General features: G+C 38.6%; 2 protein-coding genes across 3 annotated transcripts in view; both read right to left on the bottom strand.

Moving 5' to 3' along the window:
* Positions 1–1,954: 1,954 nt before the first annotated feature.
* Positions 1,955–11,146, bottom strand: unc45b (unc-45 myosin chaperone B). The gene is made up of 20 exons (XM_053625518.1): positions 10,945–11,146; positions 10,203–10,373; positions 10,089–10,125; positions 9,788–9,963; positions 9,449–9,538; positions 9,187–9,354; positions 8,699–8,864; positions 7,410–7,580; positions 7,148–7,319; positions 6,754–7,054; positions 5,526–5,620; positions 5,253–5,394; positions 4,944–5,084; positions 4,164–4,291; positions 3,980–4,046; positions 3,772–3,885; positions 3,525–3,640; positions 3,318–3,435; positions 3,046–3,201; positions 1,955–2,581 (listed from the first exon to the last, which is right to left on the bottom strand). The coding sequence occupies exons 2-20, from the start codon at positions 10,371–10,373 to the stop codon at positions 2,318–2,320; spliced, it is 2,793 nt and encodes a 930-aa protein (XP_053481493.1). The 5' UTR covers positions 10,945–11,146; the 3' UTR covers positions 1,955–2,317.
* Positions 11,147–14,400: 3,254 nt separating this feature from the next.
* The window catches only part of pip5k1bb (phosphatidylinositol-4-phosphate 5-kinase, type I, beta b), a 50,238-nt gene continuing 37,714 nt past the window's right edge, over positions 14,401–26,924 (bottom strand). For both annotated transcript variants that reach the window (XM_053625539.1, XM_053625541.1), the window contains 8 exons: positions 26,676–26,872; positions 25,440–25,523; positions 24,301–24,349; positions 24,105–24,189; positions 22,470–22,625; positions 20,124–20,244; positions 16,405–16,522; positions 14,401–15,453 (listed from right to left, as the gene is read on the bottom strand). In XM_053625539.1, coding sequence (XP_053481514.1) covers positions 15,451–15,453; positions 16,405–16,522; positions 20,124–20,244; positions 22,470–22,625; positions 24,105–24,189; positions 24,301–24,349; positions 25,440–25,523; positions 26,676–26,872 — 813 coding nt within the window. In that variant the 3' untranslated portion in view covers positions 14,401–15,450. The remainder of the gene's footprint in view (positions 15,454–16,404; positions 16,523–20,123; positions 20,245–22,469; positions 22,626–24,104; positions 24,190–24,300; positions 24,350–25,439; positions 25,524–26,675; positions 26,873–26,924) is intronic.

The following is a 26,924-nucleotide window of genomic DNA, read 5'->3' on the forward strand; positions in this document are numbered from 1 at the left end:
ACTGTACTGAACTGAACTGAATTGACTTGAACTGTACTGAACTGAATTGACCTGAACTGTACAGAACTGTACTGAACTGAATTGACGTGAACTGTACTGAACTGACCTGAACTGAATTGACCTGAACTGTATTGATCTGACCTGAACTGTATTGTACAGAACTGAACTGAACTGATCTGTACTGTACTGAACTCAAGCGAACTGAATTGTACTGTATGGAAGTATTTTACAGACAACTGTATTTGCGTTTCCTATTTATGGACGCATAAATTGTGACATAATGTAAATGAAAATGCAAATCGTGTATAGCCATTTGAAATTTTGTTTACACGAACGTACAGTGTCTGCCAAATTTAAAATGGAACGCGAAGTCCGTATTGCAATCACCAATAGCAATTAATCCCGTTTTCTATGTCACATAATTTTTCATGTATCGAGCCTGCCAAAATTCAAACGGAATATCAAATCCCTTTGCGTTTGCGTTTCCGATGCCTTGCACAGAAACCTGTCAATCAGTGTTGGGGGTGGGAGTATACTATGGGGCGTGATTGTATTTGGAAGTGCCATCAGTCACAGTCGACCGCATTTTAGAGTGCCTTGGGGTGGTACACGTCCATAATAAAGCATCTGCGGTTTAACACTGTACGTTTGTGTAAACGAAAAAATACAAAAAGTAATATACGATTTGCATTTTCATTTGCATTATGTCATGATTTAGGCGTCCACAAATAGGAAACACAATCGCAAATACAGTTTGCAATTGCTTTTGAAAATTGTCCGCAAAATACTTCCATAGAACTGAACTGTACTGAACTGCACTATACTGAACTGAACTGAACTACTGCAGTGAAAAAAGATGTACAAGTTGCTTTTTTTGTCAAAAATCTCTCTATTTTTTTTTACATAAACATATAAGTAAAATACATAGAACTTAGTGATTTAAAATAAAAATATAAATCAAATGAAAAGCAATTAAAACAGTGAACACAAAACACACTAAACATTCATGCATTACTGACAGAATATTTCCTGTCAGAGCCTTCCTAATACTTCCACTTTCCCAGAAAGTAGAGCAGTCTCAGAGACAGGGGAGCGGCGTCATGGGCACCACCTATTACTGAATATGTCACAATCAGCTCCCTAGTTCAGTAGTCAGGGCACTGATCAGGGAGTCGGCCATTTTAAGGGCTGTCTCAATCGCAAAATCCTTCCAGTGCACTGGAACATTTGCTCTGTAAAAAAAATCCCATAATGCACCGCAGAAACCAGGGAACATCGATGCCCACTTTGTTCCCTTACTGGAAATGACATCATACCAAAAATTAAAAGCTAAAAAATATTCTGAAGTTTTTCAGATCGAAAAAATGGGGAACAAACTAGCAGCCAACTTCGTCAACAAATGTAAGTAGCTTGTTATCATTGTTGTAGCGCTACACTTTAACTTAATTTCAATATATGGTTTGTTTGAGTCTAACTATTTTCAAGTGTTTAATTTTTTTTTTATCGTTTTTTTAAATAGCTAATCTACGATATTGACAGACGTGACATGACAGAAGTTTGTGTAACAAAAAAGCTAACAAATTTATAACATATAAAATATTTATATATTTAAGTTTTTCATTTTTGTTGACATTTTACAATGCAAGTATGTACTCATGTCGCCGGAAATTGAGGTATCAGTGTCCCAATGTGTAGTGAGCCAGGATCCTTACCAGTGCCGATATACTGTATATACTGATATAAGATATACTGATTCACAACCTAGGGAGCTAGGGAGCTGATCGAGACACACCCAGTGAATGCAGACTTATATCTAGTAGGATAGCTTTTATAGTATTGAAAGTCAAATACCTTATGGATAATACATAGCGCCTATGAAGCCGCTACACTAATGACATGTGGCTAACTAAGGAGGAAATCAGATATTCTGCAAACATAACAATGGCGCATACATTATTTGGTGGTGTCACCCCTTAAGCCGGCTTTACACTGTATGATTATTGGCCCAATTTTGCTGCCACAAACAAAAATCTGAAGTCTTTAGTGCCATTGTGACCGAAGATAGCTAGTACAAAGTTCTGGCAGATTCAGTATGTTTGTCTAAAAGCTACCAATAGGGGGACAGCATGGATGATGCAAAAGTGTGACAAATAATATAAACTTAATAGACTGCTATAACCACATAGTGTGAAACTGGCTTTAGTGCACTTGTGCCCCTGCCTTCCTCTTTGGCACCCCATGTCTAAAAACCTATACACGCCACTGCTCTGCTACTATTAATAATTACAAATCCCAATGAATCGATTTTCTTCCTGTCTTATTGTGTGAAAGGCTTGATAAGTCCAAGATCCATGGCTTTGGACAGACACGCACGTGCTGCATCGATTCCCCCCTGTTTCTTGGGATTGTCCTCCATCTTGGCGATGTAGGTAAGGATCTCCAGAATCTCCGTCTCCATTAGTTTCTTAGCCAACTCTGCATCAGCTTCCAGCATGTTGAAGATGATCACAATGCCTCGGTGCTGTATTTGAGGATTGTCATGGATGCACAGCCTCTGGAGGATCTCAAGCCACTGCTCAGTCTGCCATTTGAAAAGATTAAGATGAAACAGAGCAGTGAATCATCAAGACTGTCATTTATGCATTCATGACTTCCACCATTTAGACAATGGGTAACATTCCTGTTTGTATGTTGTTGGGTTTTTTTGCTCTAAATTGCCCAGTTCAGCAGTTAAGGTCTGGTTTGGACATATTAAATTGTACCATCCAAAGACCACAAATAATGCTTAGTACACATAATGGCTGCAGAAGAAGTGACTAGCACTATACAACCTTTTAATTCAAGTGATCAATCAAAAGGCTAATAATTAAGAAACTCAGTAAATAATATAAATTTGATAATTTTGTCATTTCCAGCACAGTAGCAAAATTTTTATATCAAGGACCCTCTGGCTATGTTTCAAAGACCCCCATAGGTGGCAGTATTTTTACTGCCACCTATGTCACCTAAGCCCAAAGTCTGGTTTACATGGGTCATCGTACATACCACTTTGGTCATCTTGACACACAGCTTCTTCTCGGCTGCCATGATCATGGCCAATCCACCAGCTGCTGCAATCTGTAGCTTTTCATCATCCTCACCACAAAGCAGTATGAGGAGCTTCAGTTTGTCATTACCATCCTCCAGATACCGCTCCTGAACCTGTCAAGACAAGATCAAACACTTTTCATTATTTTCTGAAGTGCCAGCACTTTAGACAGCAGGTTAGTTATAGGATTGATGTGTGATCTGTGAATCTACCAAATTTTCTTCCTCACCTCTTTACAGCACACAAGATTGCACATGCACTCTGTAGCGGCCTGTCTGATTTGCTCGTGCTCCTCAAACATGTAGTTCTCAATCTCTGGAAGGGCCTTCTCCTTCAGGATTTTCACTCTGAGACAAGAACAAAAGAGGAAATGGTTATTTCAAACAAAGGTTACATAACAGGATTTGTTATGTATAATGTAATGTATAGTACTCACCGAAGCTTGTCGTTTAGTGCAGCCAAATTAGTGAGACTCACTAACGACTCGTAGTTCTGAATACCGTCTCTTTCTGTGTTCAGCAGAGACACCAGTGGTCGCACAACTTCATATATCTGAGAGAAAGCAAGAGGGAAAAAATATTGATAAAACCTGTCATTAGAACCCAGGTACCTGTTTTGATTTACCATCAAGTCATTCCATGTTGCTATAGTAATAAAAAGTGTAAAGTATAAAATGTTCTTACCCTCTCACCAGGGAAGGCAATCTCAGGGTTGGAGGTGGCTGCAATCTTAGCCAGTGCATGGGAGGCCTTTATTTTCCCAGTGTCTGTTCCCTCTAAGGCCAAAGGAATCAGAGCCTGTGCCAAGTAAACCCAAAAGTCAAGAAGCTTGTTTGAACACAAAGTTTACTTAAGCAGCATTAGACCTAAGGTTAGATATTTCTTCTTTTACCTTTCCACCACCTTGGGCAACAATTGTTCCACGATCTTTTGGATCATCAGCCAAAGCAAGGAACACCCTAATAAAGGAAAAAGAAGTGAAATGTTGACTTGGGTCGCCTTAAGGAGGATGTGCTCTCATAGAGTATGTCAGATCATCTTAAACTGCATGGGCAAAGCAAAATTTGAATCCTTACCTTGCAAGCATTTCCTTGGTTTGATCAGTCAAAATGGAACTGTCTGCTTTGACCATGACGGCAAGTGCTGATATCACTCCAGCTTTCAAGAGCCTTTTCACTCTCCTCTCAATGAAATCCTTCTTGTCCTGAGATTAAAATAATATGTTTCAGTGTGCTGTTGCTCAAACCAAATAACACACAAAGCTACTTAAAGCTTGTTAGTGACATAACAGGACATCTGCATGGTGATCTGGGAAAACCTGTTGGACATCACTGTCCCTGAATTCAGGCAAACAGCCAAAAAGGACGGAAAATTGGGAAAAAGCACATTGCATAAGAAGCCAGTTTAATAAACTTGGTGGTGAAAACAGTCAGACTCCCTAAAGATGTTTAAAACTTTGTTAGCTTCAAGTTGCCATAGTGAAACTATGTCATAAGTCTAATCAATTCAGATTGTAATCAGATACTGGCTGTCAAAATGTCTGGATGGCTTCTGTGCCACAGTTGGACTGTAACCTCAAAATGTCATTTGCTCCCTTTTCACTTTTGGGTGTCACCGGACATTAAAATGATAACACTTTATTTGTGGTTAGGATACATGCACAAGAGAAACTTTTCCGTTCAAGAAAGTCTGTGGTTTTCAGAATTTACTTTACAACATAGTAGAAAATGTCAACATTTCACCAGGTAAAGGTTTTTTTCCCAGGCCACCATGCAAATACACAGCATTATCAGATTCTATTTACATGATTATCACAGCTACTTGGTCATTTTAAACCTGCATTGTGTGTTCATTACCTTTGGGTGCTGCTCAGGTACGTGCTGCTTGGAGAATTTGGCCAACTGCACCATTTCAGGGATGATCTCTTTCTTCTCATAGCTGTTGGTGCAGTTCACCAGTGTACAGGCGACGGCATACAGGATGGTTTTATCTTTGGACTATAAGAAGAAATTCAAATCGTTACACCATTAGAATTTTGAGCTATAACTGTGCGCAGTTCTGTCTAATGCGTGAAGAAAAATACAATGTCAAATCAGTCATCTTATAAGTCATCTCATCTCTTCTACTTGAAATGATCACAGAAGTTTTTAGTCCTCTTCTTCTACCTTGGCGAGCTCAAACATGGCTCTCATGGCTGGCTCATCCTCAACAAAGTCATCTTTTACATCAGCATCATTGGTCAGGTACGCTAAACCTTCGATCGCCCATTTTCTTGTCCGAACATCAAGAGTGGGATTGCATAGCCATCTGAAATCAAGTGTTTGATAATATAGAGTTATTATTAAGATTCAAAACATGCTTTATAAGAGTTCTATTTGCTACAGATATGTCTATTTCTGAATATCTATACTGACAGTTTCTGAAAACAGGGCACTTACTTTCTGCACTGCTTGGCCAGTTTTTCAGTGGAGCCCTCAGCGAACTGTCTCATGCTATAATCATCACCTCCAGCTGAGCCCAGTTTACACAAACCCTGCAGAGAAAGAATACACAATTATATTGAATGAAATGAAAGTTATCGTACTATTTAACACAGTGGGCGTACGTTTATGCAGCATTTATTGGTCTGATGGATTGTATTGTGTGATTACATAAGCTATCATTTGTGAAAATTGAATGTGTTTGTATAGAAATGGTGTCTATATAATCTACAATTCAGGTTGAATTCTGAAAAAAGTTCTGTTGTACAGTTATCAAGGAATAGACTATAAGGAATAACACTTGTGCTGGGATGTGCTATTATGAGAAAACTATCAACAACAGTATGGTGCAGTGTGGCCTGACATGAAGCGAATTTATTGTTACCACGCCAAAGTTTTCCAATGACAGCATGACCTGAAGTGTTTTATTCCTTGCATATCCCTTGTATGCCAGCGCTAACCATTTAAATGTATTAAAGACTGAAAAGACATTGGATGACTGACATTTTATCTCTTTATAGCTTAACTTTTACAATTTAGTTCCTGTTCTCATTTACATTATAGCTAGCAGCTATAAACTGTCATTCCCTCACCAGCCTCTCTTTTTATTTTTCTATAAAAAGATGCAGCTTATTAATAAAACAAAGCTTATCATGGTAAATGGTCTATACTTATATAGTGCCTTTTTTAACCTTAATGGTACGACAAAGCGCTTTACACTGCTTCTAATTCACCCATTCATACGCACACTCACACACCAATGGTAGCAGAGCTGCCATGCAAGGCGCTAGCTCGCCATCGGGAGCAACTTGTGCATGTGGAGTCATGTGGGCCGGGATGACTATTATCATGTTATAGCAACATAAAAATAAAAAGTGTTACAAAAAGCTGACACTTGGGACTCCTTCTAAAAAAGCTAAATAAATGTCTCCTCGCAGACACCAACTTCACCATATCACACATTTAAAAAAGTCCATTTATGTACAGTGACGCCGATACGTGACCCTGCGTAAGTCGCTACTATGTCAAAGTTAATGTATTAGAATGAGGGCATTAATATAAATCTTGCAGCTGTACTATTGTCAGAGCTGCTGACCAATCCAAATCAAGCATGTGGTATAAATTGGTACGAGGCCCAGATCTGACTAAAGATCATTTAAAACACCAGTTCAGAAAGAAGCTTTACCACAAGTGCTCTGATCTTGATCCTCTCATTTTTGGTCTTCTTGTAGATGTCCTTAAGCAAAGAGACCCCATTAGTGATGATGAAGGAAGCTCTGCTCATTTTGGTGGAGGCGTGAATGAGAGCTTCTATGGCCACAAGCTGATCCACCTCTCGCTCAGAACCACAAAGAGCGACCATCATCTCCATTACTCCCTGACGACCCACAAGCATGTTTCCCACGTCATATGGCCCCTGCATTAAGCCTGATAAAGCGTTCATGGCATGTATGTTTTTGTCCATGTCGTTGGGATCAAATTTGCTCCTGCGGACAGGGGACAAAGTTTTATTCGGATAAGTAACATGAATAAAAGCTCACACATATGATGACAGCATTTTTACATTAGATTCAACTCACTTGATGTATTCATCACAGATGTCTCTGTAGTTGTCCCTCTCGGGATCGCATCGCAAGTCATCATAGAGCTTGTTAAGAAGCACGCTGGCAATAAGCTGCGTATTCTCAGTCATGGGCAACTGATCGGGCAATTCAGGCACCTGACCACACACCTTCAGAATCTTCTTCAGGCCTGGGTTGGAGAATTTACACAGCCATATTAAGACCAGGACATTAGCTTTTTATTCATGTTATTCAGATCACTCTATTAATTAGTACTAACCATGATCAATTGTAAATAAGGACTTGGAGTGATCTGAATCTTTCTTGTTCTTTCTGGGCACGTTTCTACTAAGCAGGTTTAGAGCCTGGTCTCGTCCATGTCCTGACACCTTCTTATTGACAATCATGTCCAACAGTTTGAGCAGAATAGTCTTCAGGTCCTTGTTTGAGTCTTTTGGAAAAAATGAGAAATTGTTAAGTGGGAAATTCCCATTTTATTGATTATACTGCACCCAATAAAAGTGCTGAGTATCAGGAAAACCACCACATACTATCTCAGGTTAGACATTTAAAAAAATAAAATAAAAGCTTGACATGGCATTTCAAGAAACATTTGAAGAATCAGAATATGAATGTAATCACAGATAATGAAAAATAAAAAGTAGTTATATTAAGTGAAGAAATTCAAGCTTATTGAATTAAATGTAGAAGTAGTAATACACGATTTAATGTATATGTAAAGTTATGACTGTGAAAATTATAGCTACAGGTGAGAAACTGTTTGTAGCTTTCCTTAGAGTTCATACAAAATGAAACAAAAGCAAACCCATGAACCTTGCTTGATTGAATTTGTCTGCTTTTTCCATGCAATCTGTTTTGTGTTATTATTATTATTATTATTATTATTATTATTATTATTAAAGTAACTTTATTTTCTGAAGAGCAAAATAAAATGGCCAGCCCATGGCTTACAAATGGTTAGCTATGAATTTGATTTGATCTTTTAAATATAGTTAATAAATAATGACTGAATTGGATACATGAAAAAGAAAGCTAAATATTCCAGGTATTATCATTATGTCTAAAGGTTTAAATGAAACTGTACGGCATTTTTCATGAAAGTTGAGTAAATTGATTGGGTGAGTTTTACATAGGGACTTGGACTAAGGAAATTTTTTATCGCCGTATCTTGTCCTGTCCAAATCCGTAATGCCAGTCATTTTTAATGATGCCATTTAAAAGGACTTGCCAATGAATTGGGGGTTTTAGCTAAATTGTTGAGTTCACACAGTTCTTGACACTCCCATCTCTTATCCAGCATGGTTCATAATTACTACAGATGTTCTCCAGTAACTATACTTAAGAGACATATGTCCGGAAATCTTATCTCATCTGTATTGTACTTAAAACTACACCTATTAATTTTCCATTATACTCAGGTAAAGTAGAAATATACTAATATGATAATTAAGTATAGTACTTAAATATAATTACTTAATTACTTAACAGAGTCACCATAAATGACTAAAACATATATAACAAATAGTTAGAAGCAAATATTTCTCTTACCAAGCACAAGGGCCTCCTCTTTGCCATAAACCCTGCTGTCTGCCCCAGACAGGGAGTCATAGACGGCCTGGAATAAGTTGCAGGTTGCCAGAGCGACCTCCTCATTGTCCATGGCCATAATACTACTCAGCTTGTCTATTCCTACCATGTGGATGATAGCAGTGGCCTGTATGTACAAAAAGCACAACATGATTAACCCAAAGGTCCTAGCTTATTTTTCAATTATTCTTAAATGTTATCATTCAGTAGTACTATACATTATTATGCATCTACAGGGAAACTATTGAGAAAGGTATATACGGTAATTATGAAGATATAAGTCTGGACCTGCTGATGGGCCCTTAAAAATTGGCACAAGAGATGTGCCAATTACGATGTGGTGTTTCTTCTCATAAAGCTTATATCAGTATTAAATATTAAGTGTATTTTCAGCATATTCTTCTTAAACGGTGTTCTTCACTCTGCCAGTGTGTCCTGCTGTCACTTACCCTCGCTCGGTGACCTGTACACATTCCAGACAAGGTCCGGATGGCAGCCAGGATCATCTCAATATTCCCAGTATCAATGAGCTGCATGAGCAGAGCCACTCCATTGTTCTGGAAGATTCTTTCCGAGCCGGCATCTTCTCGAGCCAGGACAATTAGGTTGTTAGCCGCCTGAAATTTACCAAACATAAGGAGTTACAATTCAAAGGAACAATTTCACATCAATATTATCAACCATGAAGGTCCAAGAAAAATGTTTTCCCACCTTTTCTTTCGTATCTTTATCTGCTTCATCACTTAGCAAGATGTCAAACATATTCTGCACTCTGGAGTCTGTGGAGAAGGTGGTCTTCAGCTGTGGAAGAAATTATGTCATCATACCATTAAAAAAAACAAACAGATTCTTAATATGTCATTCCAGTAAACACTCTGACCACCTTCAAGAAACCTTAGCCACCTCATAAGAAGTTTCCTATGCTGACTGCTTGGTTTGTTAAATGCATACAGAACAATATTTTTATGATGTAATATGTGCATATTCGAATTTATGATGTTTGCTAAAAATGACTAGTCTACTAGTCTACAGTAAGTAGGGAAGTCTAACCTTTTGTTGGATCTCAGCTCCGAGTCTCCTGAGAGTCTCCAGAAAAGTCTTGTTTTTAGGTTCCAGTGTTGCACATCTTTGGACATCCTTAAAGGCCATGTCCAGTTTCCCCAGTTTCTCAAATGCTTGACATCTTCTGTAGAGAGCTTTGATGTCAGAGGCATCTACATCTATGGCTGCAGCAACAAAACAATATAGAATGAAGAGAAACAAGGTAAGGATTTTAGCATATTAACACAAATTATATATATATATTTAAAACATGCTTGGTGTATAGCTAAATTTAGGACTAGGCTATTACCTTTGGAGGCATCTGAAGCAGCATTGGTATAATTTTCCTAAGATGCGAAAGACAAGTTTAGATATCTAAAACATGACTCTATTTAAAAGTTATCATTAGAATTTTGTCAAATACCTTCTTTAGAAAACAGGCAGATCTGTTTCTGTAGATGACAGCCTGTGCGTTTTTGTCCTTGCAGACCTTGATGGCTTTTGTGTAGCACTCAATGGCTTTGTCAGTCTCTCCTGCTTGGAAGTGCTTGTTGCCTTCCTCTTTCAGCTGAACTGGGTCTCCCATCTCTCCCATCTGAATGCATTAAGACAGGTTCATATCACAAACAGACGGTTTCTATGGTATAATAAATCCCATAAATACTAGAAAGAGTCAAAGTGAGTAAAAAATGAATTCAGTATTGTTGGTATGTAAAAATGACTGAGTAAATCCAGGAACATTCCATAAAAAAGACATTTAGCTTGATCTATCTGGCTAATTTTTAACCTTGAAATACAAACAATAACAATGTAAATGTGAAGACCTTGCGTTCTTAAGAAAGAAATAATACTAAAATATATAAATAAATCACACAAAATATGCTATGTTCCAGTTACACTACTTACCTTTTGCTTCTGTTTCTTGAATCTTTTTAGCAAATGGCTAGATACCCCGTTATCTGAAACTTTAAATGCCCTACCCTCACACCATATTTGGGCAAAACTTTGGCCTCCTGGGAGGCTTTACTATCACACGAGCTTACAGCACACACAGCAATGCCTATTGTCCTAAAGATAAGCCTTCCAGCCTATTCTCCATCCCATCTCTACAGATAGAACAAATAAAAACAAACCAATCTGCAAAAAACAATAGTTTAGCCACATACCGTTACGTATTTGGTAGCAGTAGTTTCCTGTAGTCAAAGTCAACTCAGCAATGGCTGACCATGTGCTTGTTTGCAGTACTCTGTAGGTGTTTTTACTCTTAGAGCAACAGACCTCCAAGTGGCATTTATATTTATCTCTATGTGACATGATACACAACTGTGACCCAGGCCTAAACCACCTCCTCAATGGGGGAGACCTCAACAAACGCCATTCAACCCACTTGTTGAGAAACATCAGCTTTGAAAGCTGAGCACTGCTTGTATTTCTCCTCGAGTACTTAATGAATTAGAGCACAAAGTAATCATGATATTGTCATAATCAGTATTTGGAAAGGGAAACATGGATACCAGTCCACCCCCATTGAGTAAGAAATGGACGGTCCCAGATATAGTCTATTTAGGGTGTAGGTGTGACAGCTGAGCAATCAGGAGCACATGCTACTACCCCTTCAGTAGCAGGGGTGGAAAGGGTGGGGGGCAGCCCCTGACAGCTGGGACAGTCTCGTAGTTTCTATAACCTGTGAGATCTAAAATGAAGGAAGGCTTCCAAGTGGGGAAAGGTCCTGATACCTTGAGTGCAGTCCACAACGTTCTGGAACAATCCTGATGATCTTGTCAATTGCAACAGATATGTTTACACACCATGAATTATATCTAAATTTGTTGAAGCCAGTGTCACTGGGCTCCCCAAAAAAGATTGCCACCAGTTTATTTCTCAGCTATCTGATCAGCTGATTGTATTTGTTAGAAGTTTGAAGAGGAGCAACACTGCCAAATACTGAAACATTCTCCTTTTCTATCATACTCGCAGTTTATTTGTGTGCTGCTGCTGAAACAATACTTCACCATGTTGATCCAGTTTTGCATAAGATTTAGAGTTTATCCAGTATTGTTATGATACAATACTTTTTTCCTGGAATTTTTTCTCCCTCTCAAACCCCATCATACGTCCTACAGTAGCAGTTATTTCAAAATGTCATTGCTTGATGGAAGTTTAATTATGTAAAATATAGATTATTACATATTTACAAGAACCAGCTTTACAGACAGGGACAAATACATTTGATACAATCAATCAGAGTCGATCAGAAGTGTCTTTACATTCTCTAGTCATTGTAATTTAGTTTAGAACTAAAATTAATCAGCATCTTCAAAAGAAAATATCCTCAACAATGTTTGGAATTGCATTTTGATCCAAGTTTGCCAAATAGAGCTCAAAGCTTAAGGCAAACGGACCTAATGAGAGAAAATGCAAGAAAAATTATTGTCAACAAAAGCTACTATAGATGCAGTAATAAAGCACAAGAGACATGGTCTTCATGTCTCAAATTCAACAAATCAGCAGTGTTTATCCCTTTTATCTTTGTCATGAAAACATTCCCCATAATCACCACACTTTTGTCAAGCACACATTGGTAAAAAAAACTCCAATATTTTTCAGCTCAGTTTAACTGAAAAATGACATTCAGTTTAATCCTTACTACTGACTTTCAGAGTTCTCATTTTGGAGAGACTCATGCTGACACACAGCTGTCTACGGCATTCTTACCCCTCAGCACATAGTAGTGAATAACTCCAGTTAAATTGCTGGAGTTAATGCCAGTTTAATTGCCATTTGAAATAATGCGGTATTAAAATAATAATAATAAAAATATAATAGGCTCATTTTCCATAGTTTCCATATACTTGCAGGATTCTGCATTTTAAGTGCCATAACATTCATCGTTGCTGGTTGTGCATTTGTATACATGTATAAAAATGTGTGTGTGTTATAAAAATAAAAGCTGTGTGTTATATAAACAGTAGACTGCTTCAGCTATTCTGCATGTTAAGTTTGATCAAATAAAAAATAAATACAAAAAAAAAAAAAAAACCCCACAAAAAAAACAGACGTTGTTCACTGAATAGGTAATGTAAAAAAAATAAATAAATAAAAATCAGTAAAAATCAATGCATGTCTATGGGGATATTTACTTCTATGTGCCTTTGAAGCAGTGGGTTCACTAGTGCGCCCCCTATCTGTGAGCTAGGTGTCTGGTTTTTAGACATTATTTTCTGCTTCTCTTTTTATTTACCGATTGTAGTAAGTGATTGTAGCTCGTGCTCTCAAATTTGATATTGTAAATTTCTGGTTGGTCCTGGTCCCACTTATAAAGTATAACGGCTTTGTTTATGATCCCAAAAGTCAACCATTTCAATGTCAGTCAGTTATGATTCAGTGGCAGAAGTGGGTAGAGTAGCCAAAACAATTTACTCAAGTAAAACTAAAGTAAAACTACTTATAAAAAAATTAATTACTTATGTAACAGGCAAAGTAGTAATGTTAATAATGACTTGAGTAAGAGTAATAAAATATCCAATGAGAAGACTACTCAAGTAGCAAGTTACTAGTTACTTCGGATCTGATTCAAATGAAGGGAAAATCCTGAATCTCAGACTATATGGCAAACTGTAAGTCACACCTCTCCTGGAAAGTCTGTCTGTTCTGTTTATATGATATAAAACCTGGGTTCAATATGAAGCAGCATATCCCAGTCCTGTGATGGGTACAACAACACACAACCTGTCATTTTCAACACAAATCCTAACTCTGGGCAAAATCTGGATGCTGAATTAATGTCGATAAGCCTTTGTGCTCATTGGCGTTAGCTAGTCAAGCATTTCTTATGACTGACTTATTTTGCCTCTTCAGGTGTGAGGTCTTTTTGTGATTCATTGTAAGATGTGCTTTGGTAGCATGAGACAGGATCTGAAAGCTGTCTGCAACTTATATTAAAACACAGAACATATTTGTCTAGTTTCCCTGTACCCTTTGTCATGTTTTAGCTGCTATATTGTAAAAAAATAGTTTAACTAGGAGATCACCTAGCCTCTGTTCAGTGTTCGTGGAGTTTGCATGATCTCCCTGTACTTCAGGGGTTTCCTCTGGGTACTCTGGTAGTCCAAAGACATGCATTGTAAGCTGATTGGCATTTCCAAACTGTATGAATAGGTGTGTGTGTGTGTGTGTTTGCGCTCTGCAATGGGTTGGCACCCTGTCCAGGGTGTCCCCTGCCTTGTGGCCTGCGTTCCCTGGGATAGGCTCCAGGCTTCCCTCCGACCCTGTGCAGGATAAACGGTATGGAAAACGGATGGAAGGATGGATCAGCTAGCAGACTATTCATGCTCTGTATCCATTCATTGACTTTTTTTGTTCCCTTTTCTTTGTGATTGAGTATTTATAAATAATTTGCATCATGGTACTCCAAATAAGGCATACTCTTCAATTTTTCATCAGTCTCCTATCAACATTAACATCTGGTTAACCCTCATAACTACTATTTACAATCCCATACAGGGCATTAAAAATATTAAATGGCGACAGGTTAAACAGGGCAGGATTTAACACTCGGTTTAATGATGATGTCACTCAGAAGCAGATTCGTGATGCAAGCAAAAAAATTATGACCCAACCTGTACAATATACAGTGTTTATTGAAAGCAGTTTCATAAATTATATAATCTACAAAGGTGCAATAGTGATATTCAAAAGACTATTTTTATACGGACTTGTTAAACATTTGTCTGTGTAAAACAGAAGCACGCTGTCAAATAATATAAAGCACGTAACAGGATGCTTCAATATGAAATATATCTCCTAACGGAACAGATTCACAGATATGAAACACTCCCCACCCATCACAAAATATCCTCTGCGGATCTACACTGTAGCTATCCAAAGTCCTCCATTTCTGAACATCTACTGCACACAAACACGTTTACATGTTTAAACTGAAATATGTCTGACTTTGCGTATAATCCGGGAGCGATATTAAACTTAGACTTATCAAACGCCACCCATGGCATGAACATGTAAGTCATATTTTTGGTCTTATAATTTAAAAAAGGACAAATTTGAAGTCTTTTAAATTCAGTTAAGAACGTCATTCATTTCTCGGACATACTGAGAAAGTCCTTCGTATTGTATTTGAAAAAAAACTAAACATTCAGAATTGAACTACTTTTTAATCTAGTCAACTAGATATCACAGCTATATAAACAAAGGCAATCATCTCTGTATGACATGTTTGCATTTCAAAACCCGATGATGAGTTTTCATTAATCAAGTTGTGAATGATCTGCTGTTTGTGTGCCGCCTGGATGCAAAAGAGCTAAAAAGCTGCAAACACACAAAAACTGATCTAAACAAAGCAGCTTTGACCTGTGAGAAGCGTGGTTTTTTTTCCATAATAGGTCACGCACACACTACTTGATGACTGTAGATACTTTGGCCCCAGGCTGCAGACTCTTTGCAGCCATAAAACACCACCGCTCCTGCTGTAACGTCATGGCACGCTTAAAACATCTCAGTTCCTTTCCTATCATCCACATGATAATGGCAGATGTCCAGTCTTTCATCAGCAGCAGTCAGTTCTGTGAAATCCTGGTGTGTGTCCTGGACGAGTAGCGTCCAGAGTATGTGATGAAAAGTGATGAGGAAGACGATAATGATCATCACATGTCTCCTTACTGCAATACGGAAACAAAACAAAAGGAAGCGGTTGAGAAATTAGTTCATAGTGTTGAGGTCTGCACATGTTTCGTTTACATTTACAAACGTTCTTCTTAGCTTTATTTGTAATTGATAAAAGGCGACATCTTTTTTTTGCATTCATACTGCTTTTTCAGCTTTGTACTTGTGCTACAAGTATGATGTATATGGGTGATTCAGTAATTGGAATAAATTAACAATAAGTAAAACGTTATTAAAATAAAATCAATAAACTCTACACCACTAACAAAACAGCAACTTTGCCTGTCCCTGCTTCAGAAATATACTATTTGCACATTAATCTGTGAATGCATTGAACATCTCGTGCGTGAAACATCCTTTTCCATGAATCATCCGTTATAGGTTATGAAAAAGTTTAGTGTCCCACAACATTCACTCAGGAGTGGCTTAATTTGCCTCACACCCCGGGGTCGGGGGTTCGAATCCCGCCTCCGTTCTGTGTGTTCGGAGTTTGCATGTTCTCCCCGTGCTTCAGGGGTTTCCTCTGGATACTCCGGTTTCCTCCCCTAGTCCAAAGACATGCATTGTAGGCTGATTGGCATTTCCAAATTGTCCGTAGTGTGTGAATGGGTGTGTGTATGTGTGTGCGATTGTGCCCTGTGATGGGTTGGCACCCCGTCCCGTGACCCGGTGTAGGATAAGCGGTATGGAAAATGGAAGGACGGATGGATGGAACATTCGCTCAAGCCTCTAATTACACTCACCCCTAAGAAATATTTGTTAAAGAAAGAGTATTTAAGACAATGTGCCATTTTGAATGATTACATTAATGTGATTAAATGACCAAGTTGTAAAACGTAATATCTCGAATCTTAATTCGTTCAGAAGTGTAACATGTTCATGAATGACTATAACAAAGGATCAGAAAATGTTCCAAACACAGCCTGAACCTCAGTGTTTACACTTACAAAATAAACATCCAGCACTGAGCCATCGTCTCGGTCCATGTCCACTGTGCTTTGCTCGGACGTCAGACAGATGGCGCTGTCCTCCAGCCTGAAGTTAGAGTACGAGTTGATGGGATATCTGCATCAGAGACATACATACACCAGCATGAAATAGGGGCAGGCAGAATATTTTCATTTGTTTAAATCAGCATTACAAAAAAGGCAGCCGGAATGATCATAAATGTCAACCATATTCAAAAACAAACAAAATAACCCCTGGTAACATGATTTCAAACGCAAAATGACAATATAAATGGGCTGATGAGTGACATCACACATATTTCTGCCCTCCCCAGAAACATTCTTAAAAAATACTTCGAATATCACACTATGTTGCTGATATTGACTGTAAGCTGTAAACTCTGAAACTTGTTACCAAGCACTCCACAACAATGAATATACTGTGTCCATTTGTGTATGTGAAATTAAACTTGAAACTTGATACTTTCTGTTTCCTAGTTTCCTTATACAGAGTGGTGACAGATTAAAGGAGAAAAAAAAAACCCTTGCTGGCTCTGTTACATTGTAGAGGGCATTATTTTATTTTTCTGGCCTGCGTTGGCTCCATTTATCCTCTAAGAGTGAAGAATCACTGCAAATTCACTGCAAAGTTCTTCGGACCACCTTTATGATGAAACATTTCTATCCTGATGGGTGTGGTCTCTTCCAGGATGACTCCCATGGTTAATAAGAATGAAAATGATGTTAATCATATGCAGGGACCTTCACACTCATCAGATCTCAATCCAGTTTAACAACTATGGGAGAGTTTGGAGTGGCATCTCTATGACAAAGTGAATAAGACACTTTGTGCTGATTTTTTCCTTAAATTTGTCACCTGCCTTTATGTCACCTGACTGTCACCTACTTCAGCTGAGGAATGTGCTTATTCTTCTTATTGCCTGCACCTAGTGACCTATTTACTTCTTGGACTTTTACTGCAAGAATTTGTCATCGAGGCTGTTCATTAACCCAGGTGTGTCCTGGCCCAGTTTATTGTTGGCCAGAGCATAACTACACACCAACACCTCCAGAAATCACAAACTTGACCTGCTGTACTGTACATAATGGCCTAATTGAAGTTAATTGTGCTGATCTGGATTAATGGATTAATTGTGATCAGTTGTTAAGACTCCACACTCCACAATGTTTTCAAAAATATCTATTCAGTAAACATGACATTTATTCTTAATTAGCCTGTTCTTATTAATCAAATCTCTGTGGAATTATTCTCAGGTAAAGGATTTCAGAATGTGTTTTCTCAAGTAGCATTTAGTGGAATTCTAACTTGGCCACTTTTGCTTAAAATTTACTGTTCATTATACCACAGCACTGTTGAATACTCAAATCTGATCTGGTCAGAGAGGGTCATGGCGACTTAGCAAGTTTGCCTCACACCTCTGGGGTTGTGGGTTCAAATCTGCCCAGTGTGCAGAGTTTGAATGTTCTCCCCGTGCTCCAGGGGTTTCCTCCAGGTACTCCAGTTTCCTCCCCAGTCCAAAGACATGCATTGTAGGCTGATTGGCATTTCCAAATTGTCTGTAGTGAGTGAATGCGTGTGCGATTGTGCCCTGCGATGGGCTGGCCCATCCAGGCTCATCTAGGATAAGTGGTACAGAAGATGGATGATGTATTTGGTCAGAACCTGTTGATTAATTTCCAGCAGCATAACAGTATAATTGTTGATATTGTGACACTTTATGTAAGTTGTTTATTTAACAATTTTGTAAGGAGTCTCCGTTGTCAGCCAAAAAGTTTTCCAACACAGGAAAGTCTTCAGGACAAAGGACTACACTTTTTGGTTTCTCGCTGTCATGACAAGCTGTATTGTTTTGTCATTAACTTTGAGAGAGAGAGAGAGAGGCTGATGAGGGAACTGTTTGGGGACTGTATCCAGCTGTTATAACGTAACTGATAACAGGAATAAACTTGTTTCATGGACATTCTCCAACACAATGAAAAATGTTCATTGTTGGCAAACTGTGGTGGTATAAGAGGAATAATACACTGCTGTTATTGGAAAACAACTGAATTTGGAAACATATTTGTTTACTCAAGCTTACCATGAATAGAATATACTTTCTTTTACGCAAAGTACACAGTCTTATCCATCACGGGATGGTAAGCGTACGTAATAATCTCTCTAATAATCTCTCCCTCTCTTTACCTCCCTCTCCCTCTCTCCTTCTGTCGAGCCACACATGATTTTATGGAGATGCCAGTGATCCTGACCCTTTCTGCTCTCCGGACCTGCCTGACCCATCCTGATGCCCTACCTCTGGATGGACCTCTCAACAACTGGAGGCTACAACATGGAGATTGCTTAGTATGATACCGCTTGGACTGCATTTACCACATGCAGTTTTGCACTCAGGTCTCCTTTAGTGAACAGTGGACTAGTTCAACAAACAGACTTCATGTTAAAACCATAAGGAACTTTCTTTTACTTTCACACTATCCGTTGTTACCCAGATGAGGACGGGTTCCCTTCTGAGTCTGGTTCCTCTCAAAGTTTCTACCTCATATCATCTCATTTTTTCCTCGCCACCGTCTCGCTCAATAGGGATAAATTCACACATTTAAAATCTGTATCCTGTGTTTAAATATTTCTGTAAAGCTGCTTTGAGATAATGTCCATTGTTAAAAGTGCTATACAAATAAAATTGAATTGAATTGAAAACAATTAACTTCGGTGTGGTGACAAAAAGCTTTTCATTGGGCTGCATCACACCGCCATGATGATGATGATTAAGTTGTGCTTCATTCCTTACATAAAACCCAGGAAAGTCTTTTGACTGGCAGTGTATTAATCTCACTCTCAACTTTCCAGTATGTTACAAAGTACGTCAGAATTAAAGTTTGGATGTTTGTATGTAAAATCCATCATAAATATATACTAAAGCATCAGTAAATCTGATGCTTTAGTATAAATCTGAATGCACTAATGTGCATATATTTACAGAGCTGCTACTGACTGCCGTGGCATAATAGCTCTTGATTTATGTTTATTTTTCCAAGTTATGCTGGAACATGTGCTGTTTGAACAGTGAAGTCACCTTGTATTCACCTCCACCTCTGAATGGACACACATTCAGCTCGACACCGTGTTATTATGGTCCAGACTGTCGCCTTGTCCACCCACACAACATAATCTCTTCATTGTATTGTGTTAGTGGACAAGGTGACAGGTGACAAAGGAAGTGTACCTGTTTACCGCAGCTGCCATACATGCGCAGCATTAGTTGCCTTAGTGCTAAATGCCATCTTTTGTAACATTCTCTTTCACACTATTGTTAGGTCTCTTAAGTTGCTAATGAAATATTCAGGTGGTGTTTTGATACCAAATTCCCTGGTAAACAGGTGCACTGCGAACAATTTAAAAAAAAAAAAAGAAAAAGAAGAAGAGCAAAACATGGTGTGTGTACCGAGTTCTACGGATGAGACACAGTGAACAGAGAACATCATGGGGATTAGACGTTTGTAGTCCAACAATATGGCTTACTATCTCCATCACAGGTTAAATATAGGCCTCTTGGAGACAGGCCAGAGCTGACTGATGTGGAAGGAGTGGAACGAGGGTGGGAACCTGGCAGGTGTGTGGTGGCTCAAGGTATTTCGGTGATATGCACGCTTGCGCAGTGTGTGTGTATATAAGTGGGTGTATGTTTATAGGGCATTACCGATAGTTTGACCTGGCAGGCAGGTATCTGTCGCTGACGTACATAGTAGTGGCCACTGAAGAAGGCTCGCCATAGGGGGTTGTGACTGGGACCAGGTCAGGTCGCCGATAAGAACCAAACACTGGGGAGAGGAAAAGTTAAATTATTTATAATGTTCTATAATTATAATATTATAATTACACTGTCAGTCAAATGTTAATTGACTTTGTGACTGTTTGTGACTTTTTGTATTACTGGAAATAAAATCTAACTGGAAAAGGCTGAACTGGAGTTCTCTAATTAGGCACTTTTAGCACACAACATATACAGTATATGTCTTAAAGTTGATAGTATTGACTATCTTATAGTCTTAAAGTAACTGTTTCACCACACAAATGCATTTGCCTTTAATAAAGCACAATGAATAACTTCTTCAACAGAAAGATTTGCTGGAACACGTTTAACGTGTTTCTTATTTCATTTCCTATAGCGATTACACTGAAATAACAAAAAACCTCCATTTGTTTAAAAGCCTTTGACTGGCAGTGTGTGTTCATCATTTACAAAAAGAATTACAAGGGTCAATTGTCAAAACAGTCAAAACTCACTAGCTATCTAGCTAACTAACTAACTAGCTAACTAAGTAACTGTCAGGCCAACTCAGTCAAAGAACTTCATTTCCTAGAACACACCGCGGCCTACACACGTGGCCGCCCTGGACTACACTTCCCACACGCACCTTGTCACATTGACAGTCACCAGATTTCTGATCATGCATGCCTGTTCCCTATCACACTCACATCGGACTTTCGCCAAATACTCATTACGAAGTATACGCTCAGTTTGTTTGTGCAGCTGATGTTACCAAGCCTGATATTGCCTGCTATTACTACTCTGGTTCTGATCCTGACTTTGTCTCCTGGTTTTGGTGCTCTGTCCTTACCTAGTATACTGTATTCTGTTTGCTGATCGCCTGACCTAAGCCTGTTTCTGACCTTGATCATTCGTTTTGGATTTGTCTGCCTGCTTTTCATTAAAAGACGCTTAACTGCAACTGCATCCGTCTCAGCCTTCTCTTATATGACATTAACAAGCAAACAAACAAACAGACAAATTGACAAACTAACTACTTAACCAACCAACTAACTAGCTAACTAACTAACTAACCAACTGACTAAATAATGGATTAACAGAAACTCTGCTCCATGAAATTCCATTCACAAATTCATTCCAAAAGTTCACATTAAGTTTTATCTAAACTACTTTGATAACATACAAAAATCACATTGCAATAAATAAACAATGTCATGAAATCTCAAAATGCCTATTCTGAACTGTCCAGATTTTACTTTTATAGTTAAAATTCCAGCTTTTTTTCTGATTATCTCTATAAAAAAAATTATTGTTTTAAATTGTTTTCCATTTTCTTGTTTATTACTGCTGCTATACTGTATGACCGTCTTAGTCATAAAACTCACTAAGCCATATATTATTAAAAAAAAAAAACTGTGCCTCATCCACATAAGACTTATGTTAGCACATTTTTATTAACCTTGGCTCTGAACATGCTGTGGAAGACATTAATGGCTTCAATGAGCAACACTACATGCAAACTCAATATACCGTGTAGGCTGGGCTGAAAGTGCAAAGGTCATATTAAGGGGTGTGGAGTTTAGAGTTCTTCTTTTGAGCCTGTTTGGTTATATTGCAGCAGTTTTGTGCATTGAATGGCAGGAAATTGTTCTTTCATATTATCCAAGATACAGCAACAGCACCAGAAACAGCGTTCCAATTTACTATCAATACCAACCTTATGTTTTGGATTTAAAATCAGAAAAAGCACAGCCAAAGACAGCCTATGACAGGCCTATTTTAAGAGCATTATCACTGGATTTACCACAGAATAGTGATGGCACAATACCACTTTTTCCCCCCAATTCCAATAGTGAAACCTTGAGTATCAGCTGATACTGATACCCATCTGATATTGCTTTTTTTTTAAACTACTAAGCTTTAAAACATTGTTTGTTTTTTTTAACCGAAGCACTTCACAGTTAAGCTTTCACACATAAATCACTTACATTGTAAATATAATAAAAAACAAAAGACAAACAGTTCATTCTCTTTAAATGAATTTCCAGTTCCAAAAAATACATTTCTTTTCCAAATCCAATTCAAATATTTTTGTTTTTGCCATGTGTTACAGGATCTGATATGCGAAATGTTTTCTCCGATATCTGATCCACCACTTTTTGTTGGTATCAACTGGATACCAAAACTGGGTATTAGAATGGTATTAGAATGGTGCAATAATAAACGAGCCCATTAGTGGTATATATATATATTCACGGTGATGAGTTTGCTCACTTTGCCCATCCAGACTCGCAAGACTGCGGGCTGCCACCAGTCTCTCAGCCCTATCCTCCGCTCTCTCCTCCCTCTGAGGGGACAGCAGCTCCTGAGAGGACGATTTCATCGGGACTATGGAGTTACGCACTCTCTTAGTGGGAGAATACCGGTTTGCTGATAAAAACAGAAAAGTGGAAAGGGGTCATGAGGGAAAGAGAATACAAGGGAAATAAAGAGAGAAACAATATTCATTTTCATTAATAATGCTCCCAAAGTTGCAGTTCCAAATTAATTTCACAATCTTCAAAACAATCCTTCATCTTTTATCACGTGTCGCACAAAACAGCACATGGAAATGAAGCTAATATTAGCACGGAAAATGAAGCTAGTAAAGTTCTTTAGTTATATTTACATATGCTGCAGGTTTAACAAGAACTATTTGAGAAAGTATAGCAAAGCTGTGGGAGATATTAAAGTTGTGCCAGTGTGCCTGTAAGCTTCGGTGTTTAATAAACAGTACCATGCAACAGCATTAGGACATATATGGGAATTCTGTAAAGTGAAGGTGCTTTTAAAAATCCATCCGTCCAACCATTTTCTGTACCGCTTATCCTTACTGGCTCGATGAGAACCTGGAGCCTATCCCAGGTGGCACGGGGCACAAGGCGGGGGACACCCTGGACGGGGTGCCAAGCCATCATAGGGCACAATCACACACACATTCACATGCCCATTCATACACTATGGACATTTTTGGACATGCCAATAAGCCTACCATGCATGTCTTTGGAATGGGAGAGGAAACCGGAGGAAACCTCGGAAGCACAGGGTGAACATGCAAACTCCGCACATACAGGGTCACAATGGGAATTGAGCCCTCGAACCCTCAACCCTGGAGGTGTGAGGTGATTGTGCTAACCACTAAGCCACCATGCCCTCCCTGCTTAAACATTAACACTAAATTACATCAACACATTTTGTGTGATCAGTCTTTATCCTTGAAAAAACCAATGATCTTAGTTGAAGAGTTTTATGAGAAATTGGCTGCTAGGGTTTACCGATAATGCCCTTCTGATTGAATATATTTATGGTTTTCTAAACTTAGGTGTCAATCTACTACACATTACACGCACATAAACCCAATTTTTGCCCAAAACACATTTTTTTGGTCTTTTCTGCCTGTTTGTCAGAATTAAACCACAGCGACATCTGACATATTTTGGTTTTCAGAAGTACATATAGTAGAAAATGTCAAAATTTCACCATGTGAATGGTTTTGCCAGTCCACCACTCATATATATGAGTCACGTTACAGTAGCGAAAGTGAGAATGTAAGTGTTAGACTGAGAATGCGCTTATTATTTTTGTTGTAACTTCCTTCAGTCAACTTCCTTCTCAGAAGAAAGTTTAAAAGGGTTCACATTTCCAAAACAGAATGCTTCAAGTAAAAAAATAAATAAATAAATAATCACTTGCATGTGTTATTGACACTTTAGGTGATTATTTATGCAAATTACAAGCAAGTGTAACATTTTTGGCACTGTCTTAATGCAGTGGAGTGAGCCATGCCATTTTTAAACAAATTAAGTGAAACAGCTCTAAAACTAAAACTGTGCTACAGGAATTTTACAGAAACACTCCCCAGACACTCACTCTGAATTTTCCGGAAGACTCTGGTGCTCATGAATTTGAGAAACCTGTTTGCATAGAAGCTCGGCCTGTGGACAGACACCGTATCCTATGGATATGAAAAGGAAAGAGATTTGATCAGGATCGCTGATTTCATAATAGAGCATCAATGAGAAGGTCTGTTCATAAAGACAGGCTGATCTGCAATCTATCAACTTACACCATCATAGACAAGCGCTTTCCAAGAGTGCTCCAGCTTCTTGATAAACCTTAGTGGAAAAAGACCAGAGAGAGCTTGGTTTGGCACAGAAAGCGCTTATGTAAAATATTAGAAAAACAAGCACTTCTTTCTGAGCTGCATACACCCAGTGGGTAAATACTGAGTCATCAGCAATGTCACGTAAGGACAGTCGGAAAGTATAATAAAACAAAATGGGGTGTGCTATTATAGGAAAATAATCAACAACAGGGTGGTGCAATGTGGCCTGACATTTACTGTTGCCACCCTGACGTTGAATATTTTCCAATAACAGCATGCCCTGAAGTGTTTTATTCCTCTCATACCACAGCAACTTGGCGAATATTACAATTTCTTATTATTAAAGGAGAATACATCATACTTTATATCCATTTATAGTTACATCTAATGTAGCGGATGACCACTAAACAAGTTCCTGTCATCGCTTACGTTATATCAGCGATAAACAGCCGTTTCTTCACCAGATTCTTTTTTTTCTCACTCTCTTTAAGTTAATATGACTCTCCCATGTCAGAACACATAAAGTTGTGGTTTTACCTCTGACTGGAGAGTCAGAGCAAAAAGTGTTAAATAAATGTCTCCATACAGAAACTGTCACCATATCAACAATTACATGTTTGTTTGTTTGTTTTGTGTGGAGCATCCACTATACAAGTCCCTGTGTGAGCTGTTCCCATAGAAACCATAATGTATTAATATAGACCTTGCAGCTGGAATTATTGTCAGAGCTGCTGTTATGGAAAATTAATTAAACCTCCTACACTGCTGTGGTAGTATGTACCGTAACATAGTACAGTATATATCAGTCAACCAATCCAAAATTTATGCGGACTTGGAATGCAGTAAGTATAGCTAGAGGGTGCATATGAGGGACACACTATAATTCTGAATGCTTTATTCATTCCAAAGAAAGCCCTGAATATAGCAGGGTGTCATGGTTATTGCTACTGCAGGGGCTTTCACATATTCATTATATTTTCCTACCAGGACGTACTGTGCTTTTTTATTAATTGTAATAAAGTGCAGTGCTATTTTGGCTGATTTTTGGCTGTTAAACAGGCAGACAGTGTTTAAGTGCAGCACAGGACACTGTGTCTTACCTGTACGACTGCAGGATGTCGATTATGCCCAGAAAAATCAGCAGTTTCTCGCCCCTGTTGGTTCTGGCTGGGATGCCTCCCATTCTGCAGAAACAATACATCGGTATGTTATTGTTAAAACAGTTAACGCAAGATACCACAGGTGAATAGGGTATTTTAGATATTCTATTCAGCTTATCCTACTGGGTTGCCGGGAACCTGGAACCTATCCAAGGGAGCATCGGGTGGGGTACACCCTAGATGGGGTGCCAATCCATCGCAGGGCACAATCACACACATTCACACACCCATTCACACACTACAGAGAGCCTACCATGTCTTTGAACTGGGGGAGTAAACCGGAGTAACTGGCAGCACGGGGAGAACATGCAAACTCCGCACACACAGGGCAACGTGCTAACCACTAAGCCACCATGCACCTGATAGTCAAATCAAAATTTCAAAATCAAAAGTGCGTTTCTTAGGCAAATGAAGCCTCATCTAATTAAATATGCATACATTTGCACATTTTATAAACCAAAATACCTAGTCTGTGGATGATATTAGAATTAAAATGCTCATTTCACTATGAACACACTCGTCAGAGAAAGACGTTTATGTGTTAGAATGCCATTTATTTATTGTTTAAGAAAGAAAATACCATGTGCTGCTATAAACATTGTTTTCTTTATGCCATTTTCAGTGTAAAATCGATCACAAAATCCAACAGTTATCCAACATTTTGAGCAAGTCCTCCGTAATTTTCTAAAGGGGGATCGGAATGAGCATGTGACATTTCCTGAACGCAGGCCCTCTAGAAACAGAGATGATTGGTCTGGAGTAAAAGAGTGATTGTGAGAAAAACAAGTTTAAAAATAAATGTGATGTCATGTATTTCCACTCTAGTAAGTGTGCTTTATAAGCTTTGTAAAGGAAACCGTTACATGTCATTGATATTTATACGTAGCAGGACACAAGCTTTCAGGGAGGTTTGAATTTCCTCTACGGGGGATCAGTAAAAGTACATCTTATCTTATTTTATCTTATATATGACAACACATGATTGTGCCAAGTGGTCGGAGCTTAACACTTATGAAAGTTACTATGACAGGCTAGGAAATGACCAGAAAACCTGGTTAATCAGAATTCACTTATAATGGAAAGCTAAGGGAGTTATGAGCTTTCATGAGTGCCTCAGTCCATGATATAAGTAAATTAAGCTTGTTAAATTGGTATAGTGTCTTTTCAGAGACTCACGTGGCGTCTGTGGTTACGGCCTCCGCCGCCTTGCCGCCCCCCTGGATGGACTCCATGGCGGTGGAGTAGAGGACCCGCTGTCCTACAGGACGCCTGCCGTCTCCTCCACTTCCATCTGCCTCTCTGTGGTTCTGTGTATCCAGCACGTGTATGCCCAGGAGCAAACTGTAATCCATGATCTTAAAGCTCTCCAATACCTGTATACACACACACACACACACACACACACACACACACACACACATATGT

Source organism: Ictalurus furcatus, chromosome 5 (genome assembly GCF_023375685.1).
Source record: "Ictalurus furcatus strain D&B chromosome 5, Billie_1.0, whole genome shotgun sequence".
Classification (NCBI taxonomy): domain Eukaryota; kingdom Metazoa; phylum Chordata; class Actinopteri; order Siluriformes; family Ictaluridae; genus Ictalurus; species Ictalurus furcatus.